This window comes from Setaria viridis, chromosome 6 (genome assembly GCF_005286985.2).
Source record: "Setaria viridis chromosome 6, Setaria_viridis_v4.0, whole genome shotgun sequence".
Classification (NCBI taxonomy): Eukaryota; Viridiplantae; Streptophyta; class Magnoliopsida; order Poales; family Poaceae; genus Setaria; species Setaria viridis.
In genome coordinates this window covers 25,949,763-25,972,321 of record NC_048268.2, presented here as the reverse complement: position 1 = coordinate 25,972,321, position 22,559 = coordinate 25,949,763, and the positions used below count along the sequence as shown (strand labels likewise).

The following is a 22,559-nucleotide window of genomic DNA, read 5'->3' as shown; positions in this document are numbered from 1 at the left end:
GATGTCAAAACAATCCCCCCGCCCGTGTACTACCCTCCTCACCGCTGTCCCGAACGGAGAAAAAAATGTAAGCACGCGCAAAAATCAAAAGAAGCTAGATAGGGGAACACGCCAAAGAAGCTGGACAGGGGAACCCGTAAGCGGAAGCTGCACAGGGGAACCCGTGAGCGGGAAACGCATGCGCTGCTGGATGATACTTGCGCGCGCGCGTCGCTAGCTGCTTCCAACTTCCGCGCGTCGGTACAAAGTTGCAACGAACGCTCGTCTAACCTCCCATATTTCTATTCGTTTTATCTTTTCTAAATAATAATTTTTAATGTACACCTAGATATAGTATATATCTAGATACATAGCAAAAGTAATGTATGTAGAAATGCCAAAATGAATTGGAATTTAGGATGGAGGGAGTACATAATAGTTGCCAGGCTCATCGAGGAATATCTCTGCAGGTCTATCTACAATTCCCTTATTTATTCACATATTCCTTTTGAAGATTTATTCACATAATTTGTTTCAAAGCACAAAAGCATACTCTCACATACACATGCGCACATATACTCAATCTATAATATACGGATGTAACATTATTTCTATAAGTATTTTTAGCGAGATAGATTCAACAAATCTTAAAATTGATGAAGTCACAGCAGGCATACCGTTATGGACGGTCACATCAACTAACACTGAAATAATATCGCCGGTTAATTCCTAAAATGAGCATAGGAAAATGCGATTACACATGTCGAGTCGAAGATTCGAAACCGAATGAACATATCCTACCACAAGTAATTTTACTAGCTAAAGCTACGGTCATTTCGCTATACAGCATCGTCAAGCTTGGAGCTCGCATTGGGCCAAATCACCGGGCTAAATACAATGCTCGACTACCTTGAATCGCAAAAGATATGAATACGTGATATACGCGCGCACACATACATATAACCCTGCTATTATGAACATTTTTAAGAGATTGTCCCCTGCATTTTTTTATATTGACGAAGTAACCATCTCGCTGTCTACAACCATCTTGCCAGTCACTACAAGATTGGACTGGATTCGGAGGAGCTTCAGTTGAGTTGGTATGATTGGTGTTCCATAAAACAAGTTGGATTGGTGTTTTTCCAAAGTTGGAGGATCCTGGGCTCCTCGCTAGGATACGTTTGGTGATAAAGCTCTATCTGATTCTGATTCTTTATGGAAGTTAATTCTCTGAGAGAAATAATTCTGTGGTTAAAAGTGATTCTCTTTGATTCTCTAGCATAAATTCTTAAAATCAGAATAGAGAATCACTTCACAGAACCAGGAGAAGCTACTTTTTTCCAGCTCCCAGCCTAGTTCATTTCAAAAAATTATTTCACAGAATCAGCAGAGAATCATTTCTCACTAAAAAACTGTTTGACAGAACTCCCACGGCTGATTCTCTGCTGAATCCAGCCAGAGCTCTACCAAACGCACCCTCAAAATTGCAAACCGACCCCACTAAAAAAAAATCAAACTGACTCTCAGCATTGCTGGCCCGTTACCACAAAGGGCTGAGAAACTGTTTGCTTTTGTCAGTGGCCCGGCCCATCGACGCACCCGTTCCCCGCTCCTCCGGTTAGCAGTGTTCCTCCTGCCGTCCTAAAACCCTAGCCCCCCGCCTCCACCTCCACCGCTCGCCTCCTCTCCCACGCGGCCACAGCACGCCAAGCCTTCCGGCGCCGAAAAATGGGCCACAGCGACGGGGAGCACGAGCTCGAGGGCGACGACCTCTCTGCCGACGACACTTCCTGGAGCGACGGCGTCTGGTCCGAGGACGCCGACGAGGTGGGAGAGTTATTTACGCCTTTGCCCTCCCAACTTTATTTTCCGCCGTTCTATTTTTGAGCAAGTTTTGGGCGTTTTGCGTGGGATGCAGGAGTCGGTGTCATTCGAGGACAGCGGCTCCGGCTCCGGCTCCGACGCCGATTCTGACGAGGCGGCGGCGGCGGAAGAGAGCGACTCTTCGGAGGATGAGGTGAGCATTCGCGTTCTTAGTGTTTGGGTTGCTTAAGCTGCTGATTCACACGCTGTTTTGATGCTCCGTATTGCTTGCTTGAGTATTAGAATTTTATAAGCATTGTTACTGTTGTTTGCAGGTGGCTCCAAGGAACACCGTGGGGGACGTGCCTCTGGAGTGGTACAAGGAGGAGGAGCACATTGGGTATGACATTGATGGGAGGAAGATCAAGAAACGTGATAGGGAGGGGCGCATTGAAGCATACCTCAGGAACGCTGATGATGCCAAGAATTGGTAAGGCTTGAACTTGCTCTGTTGCGGTCACTCAATCAGCTGCCATCAATTCTGACCACTATTGAATGGATGAACGATTAAGCTTTGAGAATGGCCCCATAGCAATGACTCATGTTTATAATGCCATATAGTTGTAATTTGTTATTTGGGATTATTTGCTTGGTGGTAGGTACCCTTACAGAAATTTATAAGTTGGAAAATAACATCAGCATAGCACAAACAGTTCACACTAGAAGCTATTTATCAATTAGCACATCTTTGTAGTGTTCCTGAGCTATTTTATCCCATGTATTTTTTAGCATGATAGGGTTAACAATCTTTGGCCGAACTTCTGTTTTTGGCTGAATGAGCTACCTGGAGAGTTAAAACATCTCTAGGCTGAATGAGCTACCTGAAGATATGACTGCGGCCATGGCTTATACAAGAGATTTCCGATTAAAGAGTGCTCTTTTAATCCAACCATAACTGGTTTCAGCAAATTAATTGTTATTGTAGGGATAATAACCTGTGCTAGTTTCTTTTGGGATTTGTTGATTTGTTGACATCTTTCTTAGATTCTGTTCTTGAATAATTATCCTACCCAACAATGGCCTGTATGATATTTCCAGCACTAGTCCTTGTTGACACCCACCTATTATGGTGGTTTGTGTTGCCTAAATGTTGTAATGGTGGGATTAGACCTGGCTTTGTGATGTGTACAGTAGTAGCAAACAAATACTTGACAGTCAAAGCGTAGCAGAGGTTGATCATTTCGGGTGAAGCGAGGATGAAAGTCAAAGAGTTGGTACATGTTTGTAAAAGGCTCATCCTGCTTGTGGATTGTGGCCTTAGCATTTTATTAGATCCTAGATCGTACATTGTTCTTCTGAGATTTGCTTGTATTTGATCACATTTTTGGTTAATACCACCAAGAATGTTACTTTTAAATCTTAACTTTATTTGATACCAAAAGTTGAGCTTTCAATTGCTGTCAAGAAGGCTTAGTCACCTGACATTTCTGTACATTTCAAAATCTTACAACAGGACATGGAGTTGAACAGTTCTTGAAAAATTATTTTGGTTCAACTTCAATGAAATTTCTGTACATTGATAGTTTTTCTAAGGACATGCAATAAACAAGTGATTGATGATCATTTTTGATTCAGTGCTCCGGCCTACATGCCTCTAGGTTTCTTTCAGAGTATGCTTGAACCTCTGAGAATCATGATTATTCAAATATGGAAAATTTTAGTCTTCCTGTGCCAATTAGCAGATACATCTGATTGTTTACCTTGTACAGTTTCTTTACATTACACCTTGTACCTTTTGGTTGTTTGCCTTTGGTTTAATTTTTCTTGCTCATTTAGTTTAGTCTTACAATTTCTTTTCTTCATCACAAAATGTAGGAGAAAGATCTATGATGAGTATAACGACGAGGAGGTTCAGATTACAAAGGAAGAGGCTAAGATAATTAGTAGATTGTTAAAGGGAAAGACTCCACATGCTAATGTTGATCCATATCCGGTATGTGTTACAATCCTTATCTATTATATATTTACTCAAGGTGCCAAGTTTACATGTTAAGTAAATGATCATCCAACAGCGTAGTATTATCTTTGTGGATGACTGGACACACGTACGAGTTTGTTTTGTTAAAACCTTATGAGAGAGATCATTCTGTCGCTAGTTCAAGTACAATGTGACAATGTGTAATGCTTGCTTATTCCGTACTGACATATGGCCTGTTTATGACTTAGTTTCACTGATAATAACATGTGCAGATATGTATGCTTTTATAGTTTTGAAAATGTTACGCATGCTGCCACTGAATGCTATCCAGATTCATGCAAATGGATTTCCCTTTTACTGTTAAATGATTTCTGTTTGCTTCTCTATATGTTTATAGTGCATGGATGCAGCATACTGATTAAATTTTATTCTAGGATTATGTTGATTGGTTTGAATACGAGGATAAAGGCCATCCGCTTTCTAGTGCCCCTGAGCCAAAGAGGCGATTTGTGCCTTCAAAGTGGGAGCAGAAGAAGGTATATCGTCAGTTTCATCTCTCTCCTGTTATTTTAAACCATTTTCTTTATTTGTTTTCAGTTTTCTTTCACGAGATCTGGCTGCTTGGACTTGGATCATGAATATCTTATTACTGAGTTCTTCCCAATATACTGATTCATTACTTATTTATCCCATTGAGCAGTTTTATGCAATGACCTAATGAATAGTCACGAGCAAAAATTCATTTTCTTTTAATTATGATTAGCTATTTCTTACTATTATTTTCTAATTTCAGCGTACTACTTCATTTCATGTTATCATTAGTGTTTCAAAACTTTGGCGCCTAGCTGATAAAACAAAAGGCGCTTAGGCAGTGGATAACCTTGGTGGTGTTGTCCTGTCAAACTGATTATGGGGTAATCCGTGTGTCTTGACAGTCACCTGAATAGGCAGTACAAGTCTACTAATAACTAATATCATAGATACATGAAGAAAACATATGAAAAACTGTAGTCACACATGCCATCACTTCCTTCACCTGGAAAATATTTGGTCGCCTAGGCGCACTAAGAGGTTGCTTGCTACTAGGTGGCAGGCTGGCAGCCTTGATTGTTGCATCATAACGGGATAAACACCACCAAAAAGGCTACTAGGCTTTGGTGGCTGCTAGAGAATAGACTACGGAGGACAAACGACCCATGAAATAGACAGCTGGGTTGGGTGGGACTAGATTGTTTCATTGTTTATCACTTAATTGTTAGCTTATCTTGTAATCTTAATGATTGTAACTAATTTATTTAGAGTTAATCTTGATTTGTTTTAGGTATGTTGCTACAGTATGACACAGTACTGTTTACATGATCAAGTCCTATGTGCATGACACATGCTCCAGCCCACCTAAGGCCTCTCATCATACTGCTTATTTATGAAGTATCAGTAATAGGATTGTGACTGAGTTATGCATTCACTAGTTTTGTGACTGAGTTATGCATTCACTAGTGAATTTGTAAACTTACATAACGTACTGTTACTCTGTAGCAGAGCTTCTTTAATCTTTATTGTTTGATTAGGACAAAATCTTGTGTTGTGGATACTGCATAAGTGTCAGTAACCACAGGGCCTGTTGTGGATCTTCTCTCTTAAATTATTCTGTGATTGTATTGCGTCTTAAGTTATTTGCATCACTGCTCAGTCTAACTTTGAGCTCATGCATTCTGGTGGCAGGTTGTTAAACTTGTGAGGGCTATTCGTAATGGATGGATAAAGTTTGACAAGCCAAAGGAGGAATCTAACTTATATCTGTTATGGGGAGATGAAAATGATACAGCAGAGAATAAGCGGCATGGCTTGAGCTACATTCCTGCTCCTAAACCTAATTTACCTGGTATGTTGTCATTCCTTTTTTCAGCATTGGTCACTTGTATAATAATCTTTAAGAAATTTTTGGAACATGTTTTTACTCAGTGGTCATATACTGGATAAATTTCTATTGATTCTTCATGGTGTATTCAGGTCATGAAGAGTCATATAATCCTTCTGTTGAATACATTCCCACACAAGAGGAAATAGATTCATACCAGCTTATGTATGAGGAGGATCGTCCGAAGTTCATTCCAAAACGGTACTGTGTCTATCATTCTTCCTTTTCGTTGTCCATTGTCTTATATGGTCGAAAGCATTTTGACTTTTGAGTTGTGCACTTCACCAGATTTGAGTCCCTTCGGAGTGTACCTGCATATGAGAAGGCACTGAGGGAAGGTTTTGATCGGTGTCTTGATCTTTATCTATGCCCTAGAGCCCGCAAAAAGCGTGTACGTTGGCCCCCCTATATTATCTTTGTGCCATTTATTTACTTGGAAGACAATATTTGTCTCTAATCTGTGCCAATTATTTGACAACACCACAGATAAATATTGATCCTGAGTCACTCAAGCCAAAATTACCGAGTAAAAAGGATTTGAGGCCATACCCAAAAACTTGTTACCTTGAGTTCAAGGGCCATACGAGTCGTGTGAAATCCATTTCAGTTGAAATAACAGGGCAGTGGCTTGCATCTGGTATGTGCTAATGATATCATATTCTCTATTTGTGTGAATATACACATATTCATGGCTTCACGCACAGAATGTTTTGATACTCAAATGGCTGATATTAACTAATGCAAAAAGAACTCTGATGTTGTACTCGCATAGTTTTTTTTCATACATTGTAATTATTGCTTAAAAATAGTACCACTAAATCTACACGAAATTTATTTTGCAAAAAGTAATAGTTGTTTCTTTGAAGAAAGTTTTGGATGTTGGTCAGCTTGGAATAGTAGGGAAATGTAGAGTTCATTTTTCCTTGTAGAGTTCACTTTAGAAGATCATTTCATAAAATTGAGCGTGACAACGTTAAGTTACAATTCCCCCTTTTCTGAAGGTTCTTGCGATGGTACAATTCGTGTTTGGGAGGTTGAAACTGGTCGCTGTGTTAAAGTTTGGAATGTCGGAGGTGATGTCCATCATATTGCCTGGAATCCATCACCTGACAGGCCTATTCTTGCTGCTATTGTGTAAGCCTTTTGCTATTCCGGCATATTTTTCCTGTCTCCAAGCTTTATGTATTCTTGTCAATCATTTTTTTTCCTTTTGGGTGCAGTGGACATGACCTGCTACTTATTAATGCTGAGGTGGGGAGTGAAGAAGCGCAAATGAAGGCAAAAGAACTCCTCAAGATAGGTGAAATGGCTCCTCAAGATGATACTGGTGCGTTGAATTGATAGCCAATAAATTTTTCCATTGTATTACTGCATTTCTTCAGTCTTCTGAAATACCATTATTATATCCAGATGATAAGAAACCAGCTGTGAGGTGGATGAAACATGAAAAACTTGATGGAATCATGATGATTCATCATAAGGTCTTGTACCCAGATTTTAACTTAATTTTTCCCCTTTGAACTTAATAACTTTTGCATGCTTACCAATTTATTTGTTGTTTAGGCTGTGTCAAATGTGGACTGGCATTTTAAGGGAGATTACTTCACCACAGTTGTGCCAAGTGATATCCTTTATGAGTGATGTCTTACTGATTTTGTTTTATTCCGATCTGTTCTCTTTTTTTTTCTTTGTAAGTGTGACCCCTCTCTACTTTTAGTTATGTTCACATTGGTCAGATTTAATATTGTGGGTCAATGATATCATAACTTTAATTTCCCTTGTACACCTTAATTCCTTTGTACGTGATACAAGAGCTGTATTGTTGCATCAGCTCACGAAAAAGCACTCGCACCATCCTTTCCGTAAACTGCCAGGCCTTCCAGTTGCTGCTACATTCCATCCAAGTCAGAAGATGTTCTTCGTTGCTACTAAGAAGTTTGTTCAGGTTTATGATCTCCAAAAGGCACAGTTGGTAAAGAAGCTGGAGTCAGGTCTCCGTGAGATTTCCTCAATCTCAATCCATCCTGGTGGTAGGTCACAAGTCACCTTGATAGTTATGGATTTTGAAGTCTTCTAAGGAGTTCCTTCGAACTGATTGTACATGTCAGTAGGATAATACATTCTCAGTATAAGTATTGTGACTACTTCACATTTCTTTTTTGTAGGTGATAATGTTATTGTGGGAAGCAAAGATGGCAAACTATGCTGGTTTGATACTGATCTATCTACGAGACCATACAAGACTATGAAGTACGATTCTCCTTTTATTTCAATCCCCTTTGAAAATAAAAAGACATGCAATTTTTCAAGATATCTATATGCATTGCCAATGTACCATTTTAAGCACTCTTAAATTTTCTACGTGATATACAAACCATCCTACTAGTATGAATGCTAGAAGTCTTTTCTTCCCTCAAGAAATAATGGAAATTAATATTGAGCATCTTAAAAGCTGATTTCATGTGTTCCACTTCCTTTAAATCAGTTTAGATTGCTCATGCTCTAATGTGCTATGATTATAATTTCTTCGGCCAATTATTTTTAGAGGATTTTCAGCTGACGTAGTATTTTGATAACTGAGTTGCCATATTTGTAAAACATGGGCCATATGTTTTGCTGCATGGTTGGTGTGGTTACTGCTTGCACTTTTACAATTGTCATCAACATCTTTTATTTGCCCACTTTATCATGTAGGCCTTTTTGATGTAAAATTTCCACAGTTATTCTGGCAGTCTTGCCTTTAATTCTGTTGCTTTTTTTTTCATTTTGAAAAAACAGTAACTTATTTGCTAAATTTCAGGGTCCACTCGAAGGATATTACCAATGTTACTTTTCACCGAAAGTACCCTCTTTTTGCCTCATCCTCTGAGGATTGTACTGCCTATGTATGTCATGGAATGGTCTATTCTGATCTTAACCAGAACCCACTTATTGTACCATTGGAAATTCTTCGTGGCCATTCTAGTTCAGATGGACAAGGTATGTGTCATTGGTTCAATAAATTTCGCTCTTTCCTTCCAGATTTTGTTCACTTTTGCATAGATTTTTAATTGTCTTCACCCATGCAGTTGAGATACTGGTCTTAAACCCAACTTCGAGGCTATAGCATTAAGTATCGTTCTGTTTTGTTGGGAAACTCGTATATTATTAAAATTGTTGTACTTCCTGGTAGATTAAAATAGCTTCATCTGTTACTAAAGAAAGTAGACCATGTTAATTGGATTGAATGGTTCAAGTTTTTCTTGGAGGTGCATTGGCTGTGAGTGTGAAGATGATATTCATAGCATGACAAACCAAGAACTTGCTTTTGTTTTATCTGGAATAAAATATTTTTTAGGTTTTTTTATTTGTACCTTGATATAGGTTCATTATTACTCTCCGGAAGTCTATCTCAAGGCAATATTTAACCAATTCTCTGGGTTTGCAGGGGCTTTGGACTGCAAGTTCCATCCAAAACAACCTTGGTTGTTCACCGCTGGTGCTGACTCTGTGATTAGACTGTACTGCGACTAAGCATTCCTGCAAGGATGATACCTGTTTTGCCAGGCAATATGATGGTCAGCCAGTCGTTGGGCCTCTGTATGGTGATGATTGCTATATTCCAGTATCAAGTCCCTAACTGAATCCTGGACAATGTGGCGGACGGTGCACGTGTGTGAAGCCATCAGCTTCATAGCAGTTTTGATTCCGTTGACTGGTGGATCTTATATTTGAAGAGAAGAGAAATGTTGAAATGAGGGGCGGGGGGTAGCTTTGAAGAGGAACACCTGTAGCTGGTAACAGTAATACGAAAACAATATTTTGAACTGTCCCAAAGTCAATGTTAGTGTTTGGGACAGCATTTGAAAGTTTTCCAAGCCTGGGGCATCAACCGTTCCAGAAGCTGTTTAGGTGGTCTAAGGGTATATTCTTCAAAGTCGTGTGGAAGCTGAATCTAGCAGATGTAAAACTAATATCATCGCTGAATTTGTACCATGAATCTGCTTGTAATACTAAACACTGTTTGCCATGCTGTACCAAAGCTCAGATCTTTACCCCAGCTGCTGCAATTGCAAAATTGATGTACTATCTGTGTGTAGCTAGAATGAATAACAGAGCAGTTTTAAGAGCAAAGAGATTGAGAAGTTTTTGTGCTAGAATTGGTGTTTTGCTTCTTTTCTCAAAAATCCGAAAAACAAAAAAAAAGAAAAAGAAAAGGAAAAAAAAGGTGGTGATGGTTGTGGCAGCTGACGCTGTTGCGGAGATGTTGAGGCCTTTGCGATGGAGTTGAGGAGCAGAGTGTCATCCAATTCAACTGGCCGGTGATGAGTTGTGTAGTGTGGTGCGATGACTTGAGTGGTGAGTTGATCCAATCCAACCATTGGTGTATGTTGAATTGAGTGGTGTGGTCGCGTTGATGTCCTAATTCAAGCGGTCTGGAGTTGTTGAGTTGAATGTCGTTACGTTGATGTCGAGTCCAACCGGTTGAGTTTTCTATTTTTTCATGATTATGACCTTTCAGGACTGTAACCTTACATTTTTTCTACTACATCAATAGAAACTCTAGTCAGTGCGGTTCGTAAAAAAAAGGTTTTTGTGCTAAATGAAAAAAGAAAAGAACACCAATTTAACAGCAAAGAGATTACTGAGGCCACGGTGAATTATCAAGCAATTAGCAAGATGATTATACAGAGATAAAAAGCTATCACGCACCCCCCCCCCCCCCCCCCCCCCCCCCCCCGTCCTTCACTTTCCTTTGGTATGTTTGCATCGCGATCCCTCCCTCGTCCTTCACTTTCCTTCAGGCGCTGCAGAAATCGGGAAGCAGTAGATCGCATAGACGCCGCTGCATTTGGAAAGTTCCCCGCGCGTGTGATCTCGCCGGATCTCCTCGCATTAATGCCATGTACGTACTAGCTACCTCGGCAATCATCATCATTGCAAGATCGCGAGACCAAAGCGTAGTTTGGAAGCCTACGAGGCCTAGCACCTAGCCATAGCTGCGCGTGTTCGACCTCAACCCCGCCGCCGTGTCACGTTGGATCCGCGGCACGCGGCGCCTTATATATATACGCCGCCCTGCCTGCCTCGCCGGCGTCGCGACCAGCCTACCAGCAACCAATTTACTAGCACGGAGCAAGCCAGCAGCGTGCGGAGGAAGGAGGGGGACGGATCAGAGCACCGAGCGCACGCCGCGAGACGCAATGGGGCGCCGCAGGGCCTCCACGGGGCTCATCCCCAACCGCCGGGCGCGGGGCGACACGCTCCGCCAGCGGAGGAAGGGGCTCCGGAAGATGGCGCGGGAGCTCTCCGTGCTCTGCGGCGTCGACGTCGCGCTCGTCGTCGCCGCCGCCGCCGCGGACGGCGGCGGCGGCGCGGGGCCGGCGGACGTGTGGGAGTCCAGGGAGGGCGTCCTGGCCCGGTACCGCGCGCTGGCGCCGGAGGCGCGCGCGCGGCACGTGCACCGGGCGTACCTCGAGGGCGAGCTCGGCAAGGAGGAGGCCAAGCTCGCCCGGGTGCGCCAGGGCGGGCCCGGCGGCCTCCAGGGTTGGGAGGACAGGGCGCTGGACGGCGTCGCCACGGCGGGGGAGGCGCGGGGGCTGCTCGAGGCCATCGACGCCGCGATACTGGCCGCGGACGGGAGGCGGAGGGCGCTGGGGGTGCCGGCCGACGACGACGGCGGCGCCGGTGTCGTGATCGAGGGGATCGCGCCGCAGCTGCTCAACTCTGCGGCGGGCGTCGTCGATGGTGACTGCTACGTGCCGCACCACGGGCCCGGCGGCTTCGACGACGCCGACGGCCAGTTCATCTGGGGCATTGACGGCGGCTTCCAGCCGTGCGGCGCCGCCGACATGCAGCCAGGCGGTTACGGCTTCCGGCAATGCGGCACCACCATCGGCGCGGCCACGGAGGGCTGCCACCTGCAGATGGCGCCGGGCATGTACGGCAACAGCAATAGCCACCTCGCGGACGCCTGCCCGTACCAGCTACCTCGGCATGCCCAGCCCAATCTGGCGCCCACGTGGAGCGCCGCCGACGAGCCGCGCCACGCCATGGTGCCAGTCGAGTACTACTACCCCTCCGACACCGGCCTCAGCTACAACTACACGGTGGACACGCAGGCGGCGGCAAACGCTTCCCAGGGCAACGGCGGCTGGTCCTTCGCTACGGGTGCCAGCGGCAACTTCCTCAACTCGCCAGCGCCACCAGCGCTCTCCCTCGCCATGGCCACCGGCGGTGGTGGCGGCGGCGGCAACTTCGTCGACGCGCCACCAGCACCGGCAGCCCTCGCCCATACCACGGGCCGCGCCGGCGACAACTTCGCCATCACCTGCGCAGCGCCGGCCCAGCCCCTCGCCATGAGCTACGGCGGCGACCTGAGAGATGCCGGCTGGTACGCGGAGCAGTGGCAGTGGCAGGCAGCCCCGGAGCCCCAGCGCGACGGCGGCGGCGGCCGGCAGCCCGTCGAGCGGCTTAGCAGCTTATACAGCATGTAGGATATCAGACAATTTTTAGGATTCAGGAGTTCTGTTTCCCTGGGGAGGTTGCAGCAATTTTAATATGTATCCTTCTTTCTGGAGATTATCCTGGCAATCATGTAAATACATACTACGCACAAGTATACAGTCATTCTCTCTGTCTCAACATATATCCGGTAGCGTCAGCAATGTAACTTCAATGGAAGTTTGTTACATCCAAAAGACTGCAGCTTGTTTCTGATCATGTTCAAGACTTCAAGCTCGTCAGCACATACACTAGACCGCTCTTGTTCATGTCCACTGCTGGACAACAAATCACTCTATGGATGGGCTCTCTGAACCCTCATTTGCACCTGTCATTACTCACGTTCAGTGCCACAACCACGGCAAGCAGACCACTGTTGAGAGGGAGGCAAGCTTGGGACAGGTTATCAGGTTACGGCCTTGTTCTGGAATCGGTGCGGAGATGAAACCTGACAAGTTGAGGGTTTAGTTTACCAAGTACTCCTACATCTGTTTGATTCCTACTGGTGTTTACTTGACTGTCATAGTATCGCTGATCATCAGCCTCTTCTGACAGCACCCTATTAAGTACACGAACACCGTGCGTAAACAAATAAAAAATGTAATAGTAAATAAATGTAGTAAAAATAACAAGGCAATTGGAGTAAAAGAATGTACTGCAAAATTTCAGTTAATTTTGCCAACAGAATCACTGATGCATTGCAAGTTGCAACATCATCATAGATACTGGTATCTAGGATATTCTGAATTGTGATAAACATGATATAAGTAGGTACTGCAGTGAGGCTGGTTGGTGCTTTGCTGAGTCATGCCTCTCATAAAAAATGCTAGAGGTTAAAGTACACTGAGTCATATGTTTACGATAGTGAAGTGTATACTACTATATAAATGGATTATTACTATTCTGTTTCGTTAACAGTGGTACAAAGAAATCTGATTGCCAAGTTTTATGATGGTACAACAAGCACAGCTTTGACATATTGGAAGGATATGATCTGATGGGGCCAAAAAGTATATATATCAATTTCAAGAATAGTGGACATGTAGTTGCATTCTCTCTTTTCGTACATACAGGTAGTATTGATGTGTGACTAGTTAACTGCTATGGTAATATCGAGGTTTCAAGGAATTGGCCAGTTGGCCTTATTACCAGAGCTCAGTGCCTGAATGGCTGAACCGAATCATGTCAACAATGCTAAAAGGAGCAACATGTTTATTGGATGGCTAATACTAATTGAGTGGTGCGGTGCAACAGTGAAGCTCCTTTTCACTCTACGATCTTACAGATGTAACGACATATGTAAAGTACAGCTTCAGAATCCTGCCACTAAGAGCCAATCCAAAAATAGTCTTTCATGGAACTAAAAGGCTAGTGTCCTCCATTAACATGCAGATCCCTTCTGTTCAGATAAAGTTTCCAGTGAAGTTCAAAGAGAGCAATTTTCTATTTACTATGACAATTTGGATGATCTAGCACATGGACCTGATGAAAAGTTTGCTTTTGCTTAAGAAATATACGAGGTAAGGTGTTACGACAGCATTTTTTTTTTTTGCTAAAATGGCTTAGAGATGCTAACTATTTCAAGGCCTCCCCCCCCCCCCCCCCAAAACGCCTCCAATAGAGTGCCATTCCTTGTCATCCCGTAGTGCGGTGTTACTAGCTGTTTCTGACTCTTCTGAAAGTACCATATAAGTATGCGAATATAATTTTGGGATACAGTATGATTGGCATTACGATCTTGAGATCAATTGAGGACACATTATGTTTGGGCCAAGAGATCCTTATTAAGGAGCGACTGGAGCGTACGACTCTTGAGTCTTGACAACATTTAGTAGACTCCAATCCAACAATCTAAAAATACATGTGTATGCAAGTAATCACCGAATAGATAGCTAGTACAAAATGCTCTTAACCCGTTCATAATTCTCTGATGGTGATCGTGCTCTTCTCTTGGATAAATTACTAGAAACTAGTACTAGATTGTTAAAAGAAAGGGGTGTGCATCTTAACTTTGCTGAATGGTCTGACGAAGAGGAAGGACTTTTAATCCCAAAAGCATGGATAAACATTTTCAGGATACCCAAGAAACTTAGGGAGCTTCCAGTGCTATGGGCTCTTGGTTCTATGGTTGGAGCGCCGTAGATGGTTGATATGATAGCAACTAACAACAACCCTTTTGGTAGAGTGTTGGTGTCAGTGATCGATTCAAAGGCTTTTCCTCATAGACTTTGTGTTGTCATTGGAGATAGATGGTATGAATGCCCTGTCAGAGTTGAGTCCATTATTCCCAGGGTCAAGTCATATGTTGAGGTGATAAAACATGATGATGATCCTGAGGGGAACGATGATGATGCTTTGGGTGATGATGGCCACAAAGATAACAACAATGGCACAAGAAAAAAGTCAAAAAGTGGACAAAATAAATCACAGACTGGTGTAGGCGGAGAGGGAATGGATGTTGATCCAAATAAAAATTCAGATGGTGATCAGAATCAGCAAAAGGTACCAGAAGATCAACTCCGGGTTATGGCAAATGAAATTTTAGACTGCGTGGTCAGCAGTTTGATAGGGGAAGTAGCTAAAAAAGTTGCAACTGCAAAGGATGACAGTGAGGGGCAGGTTGACCGGTACAAGACAGATGATGGATTGACAACGCAACAAACAGAGGGACATTTTTCAGATGTGGGTAAAAATGCTGAGCAGGATATTGTTTGCAGTGAGCAGCCAACAAAAATTCATCCAGAACATGTGATACAAGGCTATGGAGGGGTGTTGACAGTCCTAACAAGGTGGTCTCCATTGCATCCTTTGGTGTTGGTACAAGAAATACTCCAACTGAAGTAGCTGATAAAGTTGCGAAGTGAGGATGGCACTGAATGGCCGGCTGACTAGTACATGTATGATGGTGGATTGACATCGCAGCAAATAGAGGAACATGTTTCTGGTGTGGCTAAAAATGATGGGCAGGAGTTTGTTCGCTACAAGCTGCTAAAAATGACTCATCAAGAATACATGATAAAAGGTTCTAGAGGGGCAGTGTCGACAATCCTGTCAAACAGGTCTCACTATCTCCCCTGTTGTTGATACAGGAAATACTCTAACACGTACAAGCAAGAGGTGAGCAAACTCGCTTGATGAACACTCGCTAGAGAGGGTGTAGAGGATGGCGGCTAAGTGAAATCTGGACACATCAAAAGGTACGGAAAAAATGCTTCCTTTCTAAGTTTATCTGAAGATCTCATTTCAAATAATATTTCCAACTTAAGTGTCTTTGTGGGTATTAATGGAGATAAAGTTAGAGAAGCTGACTAAGAAATTTAAAATTTTGGCAACTAATAGGTTAGCCACATCACCTCTGAATAATAGTAAAGTTAAAAGGGACTTCTCTAGAGTGCTAGATGGCTGGATTTGCAGGATGATGATGGCTTGGACCAATTACCTCTGTGTGATATTAGTAAGGATATTTTGGATGAAGAGCTTGGCTGAGGATAATAGTCACCAAGGTGATACTTATCAACTTGAGCCTAAGCAAAACTCAAAATCCAGAATTTCAAAACATACAATGTTAGCAAAGACGAAAGTAGGACAAAAGAAAAATACAAAAACAATTTCAACGTCTTTTGGGTTAGCAAAAGAAAGGAAGGCTCAAAAGAAAAATACAAAAAATAAATAGTGTCAAATGAAAGGCATTGTCTAGAACAACAGATGTCTTCGTGACTTGGCTAAATTTTGGTTTTTGTTAGCCACTACAAAAGAACAACAACTTGACTTTATCGCTCTTCTGGAAACTTGTAGAGCCGATTACACAGATGCAAAGCTTAATAATATTTGCGGTGGGAAACAATTCCTATGGAGTTGGATGGGACCCAAGGGACATTCGGGTGGAATCCTTTTGGGAATCAATCCAGCTGTTTTTGTCATAGGCTTCATTTCCTAGGGGGACTATTATATCAAATTTCAAGTAAGGAATAAGATTGATGGCTTCTAGTGAAATTTGATTCCAGTTTATGGAGCTGCTCAACATGAGCAAAAACAAAGCTTCTTAACTAAGTTGGTCCACTATTGCCAAAATGAATCCTTGCCCCTCCTACTTGGAGGAGATTTTAACATTATTAGAAGCCCCTCAGAAAAAACAATGATCGCTATGATGATAAATGGCCTTTTCTCTTTAGTGTTGTTATGAACAGTTTGGATTTAAAAGAAATAGAGCTAACGGGATGGCAATTCACGTGGACCAATTCACCTAGAACCTACTTTTGAGAGGTTGGGTTGGGTATTGGTCTCAATGGAATGGGAATTAAAATTTCCCCGTGCCATAGTACATGCTCTACCAAGAGAATTAACATCAGACCATACACCACTTCTTTTATCCTTTGGTGATCATACTCTAAGCACTACACAACCAATGTTCAAATTTGAATTGGGTTGGTTGACTTGACTGGGGATTATTTCTACCATGTGGTGGCTAAGGTTTGGAAGGAAGAGAATAAAGGTAAAACATCAATGGAAAGATGGCAAAATAAAATTAGAAGATTATGTCAGTTTCTAAGGGGTTGGTTGCCCATTTTCCTTTTCTTTGAGAAAAAGGAACTTATTACAAAGTTAGACATACTGGATAAAAAGGCAAAAAATGAAGTGTTACAGTCTTGGGAGATTGATCTTAAACACACTCTCAAAGCAAGGCTGATCCAACTTCTTAGGAAGGAAGAAATAAAAGGGTACCAGCGATCTAAAACCATAAATCTCCTTGAAGGAGATAGTAATACAAAATATTTTCAACTTATAGCCAATGGGAAACATAGAAAAACAAGAATTTTCTAGTCGAAAGATGGAGACAAAATAATTGAAGGAGATGAGGATTTAAAGAAATATATCACCAATTATTACCATGGTTTATTTGGATCTTCGGAGACTAGTCTTTTAACTCTAGACGAAAGTTGAAGGGACGACATTCCACAGGTATCAACAGATGAAAATGAAACATTGATTGCTGAGTTCTCTAACAAAGAGGTTAGGGATGCTATTTTTCAAATGGAATATAACAAAGCGCCCGGACCGGATGGCTTTTCAGCTGAATTCTATCAAGCTTTTTGGGAAGTTGTCAAGGACGATCTAATGGCGTTGTTTGTTGATTTCCATAAAGGCATCTTACCTCTGCATAGCCTCAACTTTGGCGTTATAACACTTCTACCAAAGAAAACTGAGGCAACTCAAATACAATAGTTTAGACCAATATGCCTTCTTAATGTTAGTTTCAAAATTTTCACAAAGGTAGCAACAAATAGACTGATGGGAATTGCAGACAAGATTATCCACCCTACTCAATCTGTGTTCATGCCTGGAAGATGTATTCTTGAAGGTGTGGTCATTTTGCATGAGACCTTACATGAATTACACAAAAAGAACTAAATGGAGTTATTCTGAAACTGGACTTTGAAAAGGCTTATGACAAGGTTAATTGGCCTTTCCTTCAACAAACCTAAGACTAAAAGGTTTCTTAGAAAAATGGTGCAAATGGATAGAGTCGTTTGTCTCAAAGGGTAGTGTAAGTATTAAAGTGAATGATGATGTTGGAAGATTTTTTCAAACAAAAAAGGGCCTGAGACAAGGCGATCCACTCTCCCCGCTACTCTTCAATCTAGTTGCGGATATGTTAACAACATTGATAGCAAGGGCGAAGGAGGATGGACAAATTTCAGGCTTAATTCCACATTTAGTTGATGATGGCCTATCCATATTACAATACGCAGATGATACAATTCTTTTTATGGATCACAACTTGGAAGAGGCAAAAATTATGAAGATTGTGCTAACAGTCTTCGAACACCTTTCTGGTCTCAAGATAAACTTCCATAAGAGCTGCTATGGAGATGCGAAAGAGGCCCAACAAGAGTATATGGACATCTTCGGATGTCCTATTGGGGAGGCCTCTTTTAGATATCTTGGCATTTCAATGCACCACACCCGAATCTGAAATAAAGATTGGAAAATTATAAAGAAAAGATTTGAAAGGAAACTGAGCACATGGAAAAGCAAGATGCTCTCCTATGGAGGCGGGCTAACCTTGATTAACTCAGTCCTAAGCAATCTCTCCATGTACATGATTTCCTTCTTTAAAATTCCAAAAGAAATTCTTAAGAAATTGGATTATTTTAGGTCCAAATTTTTTTGGCAAGGAGATGAGCAAAAAAGAAAATATAGATTAACAAAGTGAAATATCTTGTGTAGACCAAAAGAGTAAGGAGGTCTAGGAATTTTGGATTTGGAAACCCAAAACAAATTTCTCCTAAGTAAATGGCTTTTCAAGCTCCTTAATGGGGATGGAATCTGGCAACAAATCCTAAAAAATAAATATTTAGGCTCCAAAACAATCTCTCAGGTAGAGAAAAAGTCAGGAGACTCACACTTTTTGTCAGGGTTAATGAACGTGAAAGAAGACCTCCTTAATTACATGACCTTTAAATTGCAAAATGGGGAACAAATAAGATTTTGGGAAGATAAGTGGCTAGAAAATACAAGCTTTAGCGAGTAATACCTAGCACTTTACAATCTGGTAACTAAGAAGCATGACACCATAAAAAAGGTCATGGCTCCAGGAGAGCAATCTTATGAATTGGCATGAGTTGGTGGCTCAGATTGCAAGTCTCCATGTTGTGGACCAACCAGACATGTTCATTTGGTCACTAAATAGAAATGGACTCTTCTCTGTTCAATCAATGTACAGAGCGATACTGGATGTAAGGATTCTTCCCATTAACAGATTCTTATGGAAATTAAAACTTCCCCTTAAGGTTAAAGTTTTCCTATGGCTCTTTCACCGAAGGGTTATTACATAATTTGGCTAGACAGAATTGGCATGGAAATGAGAAATGTTGCTACTATAGTAATAACGAGACTATACAACATTTCTTCTTTGAGTGTCACATGGCTAGGATAATTTGGAGAATAATTCATACCACCTTTGGCTTAGAAAAACCAAATAATGTCATTCATATCTTTGGGTCATGGCTACAAGGGGTAGGGTGGAAAGAAAAGAATCTTATTCTAACAGGAGTAAGTGCTGTTTGTTGGGTCATATGGCTCAGTAGAAATGACATTATTTTTGATAAAGTAGATAAACAAACTTGTGTGCAGGTTCTTTTCAGAGCTACTCAGTGGATCAGATTCTGGACCTTATTGCAGAAGATGGAGGATTGGGACACTGTACCAGGAGCTTGTCGAGCTTTGGAGACCACGACAATGGAGATTTTCGCAAAGAACGGGTGGTGGTTTAGTAATAGGCTTTGCCTATAAGCTCGGTACCTTGATCTTCACTCTTTCATTCATTTGTGGTTCCTTCTTCTGGATATGTTATACCATGATGTAGAGGTCGGGATATTGAACTATTCCTTTATTAAAAAAAATCCAAACAAGACGGCATTGCACAGTCGAATCTGTGAATCGATGAGCCCTGCTGTATCAATATCATACTCTACATGACGGAGCATCCGTTGGGGTTGTCGTCGCTGAAGATGGTGGAGAGGTCCTCCTCGCGGCCGGCGGCGGGGGCGATGAGGGCGTCAACCCTGCGGACGTGCCCTGCCGGCGCCCTCTTGTCGTACACCGGCGGCGCGACGTAGGGGTTGGTGTAGGGTACGTACGGCCACATCTCCGTACGCTTCCCCGTCGACTGGGCCCGCCGCAGCACCCGCTGCGGCTCCACGAACCCCTGCACCGTCACCTTCTGCTGCTTCCGGTTGATCTCCACCGACTCCACCCCTGCACCCATCCATCCAGATCTCATCAATAATGGAATAATCCAACCGGCCTAATTGATACTGAATTCAGAACAGAAAACGAGCGAGGAAATTTTGAAGAATGGAATCTTTGAATACGGCTGATGCATGCAATTTTTGCAAAAGACAACAAAGAATCATCGAACTAAAAGGTTTCCACGCTGAATTGCTGACCAAGTGACCAATGCTAAGGAAGGATCGATCGATAGCCCAGCGACGTGTAACTTGTGACGCCATGTTTTTAAGGTACGAGTTTGACTCCTACCCACCACATCGTCAGGAATCTGGTCCGTTATGAATCGGCTTTCGAATAAGGTTCTTCAAGGAATCAGAGGTTGGTGAGTGAGCGACTCGTGTAGTTTTAAGAGCCTTAAGTTCACTAAGTTGATCAGTAGTCCCATGCTTTCAAACTAAAGTCAGCCTGCTTATTTCACGTATATTTGATTAGAAAATCATAAACGGAGAAGCTTTGGCTTCTTGAGATGATCAGGTTGAGTTTTGATTCCTTCAGAGTAATTCCATAATCATTTAATTTTGTGCATGGAACAAATGTACATTATGGATTTCATGGTGCGGAAGTAATCTCATCGTACAAAATTTGAATTTACGAGACAGCTCTTTTATAGAATAAAAACATTGTGCCTAATTTTCTTCGTTTGATATTGCTCTTTGAGAGTTATTTAATTTAAATGCTGGAGACATGAACTGCAATAATAATTGATTTAGTGCAAAACTAGGTCGGAATAAAATTCTTTTTTTCTAAACAACACAGAACAAAAACATCGTTCTCTCACCTTCCTCTCTATCCTTTGTATCATTAAAGCGGTTGACGTGTACCAATTCATATACACGTGGAACCCACATGGTTAAACATAAGATGAAAAATTAGATTTGGGTGTAGTAGCACATAAGACACTAACTAATGTGGTATGGAATCTAATTCTGTTGGAGCAGCGCATCTGAACATAGTTAACCTGAACATGGGAAGACTGTTGTGACTGATCATACCATTAATTTATTGGATCTCATTATTTTAGGGGGACACATGCATCATGTGCAGCATGTTTGCCAAACACTATAAACTCCTGAGTCCTGAGATAAGAAGAAGAAAACATCCAGCCAAAACAATTCAGGCAGATCCAAAACCCATACCTCTCATCCTGGCAAGGGTGTTCCTGACCTTGAGCTCGCAGCCGTCACAGTCCATCCTCATCTTCAGCTCCACCGTGTTGAACTGCTTCCTCTTCCTGCTCTGCCTCTCCCTGCTGGCTCCCGCCAGCGCCGACACCACGCCTCCCATTGTGCCGTTGATGAACTCACTGCGCCGCTACAGCTTTCTAATAATAACACAGAGCTCTGATTCACTCAAGCTGGAAGAATCTCTCGCACTAATCCTTCTTCTTCCTTGAAATGGCCAGGCAAAGCTCTGGAAAGGGTAAGGGCAATGCATTAAGAAACGGTTGCTCAGTTCACTTGAGCTAGCTGTGGTATGACTTGCTTCTAACAATGCTAAGGCCCAAGGCTCAGGTTTATGTAACCAACAACCATGCACGGCTGCCGCCTACCTATGAGCTATATAGGTTGTTGACGGGATCGGAGAAAGCTTTTCCATCAAGATGCCAAGATGCGCCATTCTTCCTACATTGGCTGCTGCTACAGCACTCGATCTCACAAATCAGACAAGATTGCTCTAATATGCTATGGACTTTTTTTGCTTTCGGAAGGGGAGATGGATCCCTAATCTCCCAAATAAAGGCATATATGACCGACCATTTCAATAAAGTATGCTACTATATCATATACTTATTCCCACGCTAATCTATCTGTCCAAAGGCATCAATCTACATCCTTCACCGCTTAGTTTTCAGTAACGTATTTGACTACTCTTCTTTTGATCCGGCAGAAGAGGTGCCCATAGAATGATATTGACTACCCTGACTACATACACATCTAAAAGGACAACTTTTCTCTAGTAGCGAAGCCATATGCAGTAATTTCTGCAAAACTAAAATAGTGAAAAAGGAAACGGTATGATTATCTACACATCAATCATCTACCTAAAGAACAAAGAACGAAGTTGTCACATATGCATTGTACTACTGTATACTGCTACTTTTTAGGATATTACATAGAAAAATCACAGTATGGGCAGATTTAACTTTAGCCTAGCCAAAAGCCCTAAAACTACAAGAGCAATCCGACCTCATCGGTGCACCTCCAAAGTAGAGAATGGGAGGATGTGAAAGGGCCGCTAGACCCCCTAGGGAATTAAGAGATGTCGGTCTTTAAATGCTGACCGATCGAGCAATCCACTCTCTGAGTTTTGAGAGTTCCTCCTTTTCAAGAAAAACTGCAGGAATTCTGATCCATTAGTTTATTACAAACTGTCCAAGCAAATGAAGCTGACTATTCACAATATTTTTTTAAAAAAATAATGTGCTTGATTTTTCAAGGTTCGGAAGATCAATTTGAGCATCATGACGATTTTTTCAATAAAAGGTGATTTTCTAAAGTTACTAGTTTGATTGTATAGCCATTCTCTAGGATGTCTTTTCTTTACTCCGTGCACTCTCTTTTCACGTGAAAAGTTGTGCTTGGCGAGTGAGATAAAGTTGCACACACC

At 42.2% G+C, this 22,559-nt stretch overlaps 3 protein-coding genes across 5 annotated transcripts; 2 read left to right on the top strand and 1 right to left on the bottom strand.

Moving 5' to 3' along the window:
- The first annotated feature begins 1,593 nt into the window (after positions 1-1,593).
- On the top strand, positions 1,594-9,717 carry LOC117861125 (ribosome biogenesis protein BOP1 homolog). The gene is made up of 17 exons (XM_034744625.2): positions 1,594-1,806; positions 1,898-1,996; positions 2,118-2,272; positions 3,658-3,775; positions 4,195-4,296; positions 5,483-5,642; positions 5,771-5,879; positions 5,967-6,069; positions 6,165-6,315; positions 6,680-6,812; positions 6,899-7,005; positions 7,089-7,159; positions 7,242-7,302; positions 7,481-7,708; positions 7,844-7,928; positions 8,479-8,657; positions 9,106-9,717. Exons 1-17 carry the CDS (start codon positions 1,708-1,710, stop codon positions 9,189-9,191), a joined length of 2,046 nt encoding a protein of 681 aa, XP_034600516.1. The 5' UTR covers positions 1,594-1,707; the 3' UTR covers positions 9,192-9,717.
- Positions 9,718-10,752: 1,035 nt separating this feature from the next.
- Positions 10,753-12,266, top strand: LOC117861846 (uncharacterized). The gene has a single exon (XM_034745375.2). It carries the CDS (start codon positions 10,862-10,864, stop codon positions 12,152-12,154), a length of 1,293 nt encoding a protein of 430 aa, XP_034601266.1. The 5' UTR covers positions 10,753-10,861; the 3' UTR covers positions 12,155-12,266.
- A 5,575-nt stretch (positions 12,267-17,841) lies between these two features.
- Positions 17,842-21,672, bottom strand: LOC117859767 (heavy metal-associated isoprenylated plant protein 23). 3 transcript variants are annotated; one of them, XR_004641293.2, is made up of 3 exons: positions 21,089-21,672; positions 18,225-19,919; positions 17,842-18,131 (listed from the first exon to the last, which is right to left on the bottom strand). XR_004641293.2 is itself a non-coding variant. In XM_034742950.2 (2 exons), exons 1-2 carry the CDS (start codon positions 21,234-21,236, stop codon positions 19,633-19,635), a joined length of 435 nt encoding a protein of 144 aa, XP_034598841.1. In that variant the 5' UTR covers positions 21,237-21,672; the 3' UTR covers positions 17,842-19,632. The 3 variants fall into 3 exon arrangements, 1 of the variants encoding a protein (XP_034598841.1); XR_004641294.2 differs by having other exon boundaries at positions 19,369-19,919; XM_034742950.2 differs by having other exon boundaries at positions 17,842-19,919.
- Positions 21,673-22,559: the final 887 nt, after the last annotated feature.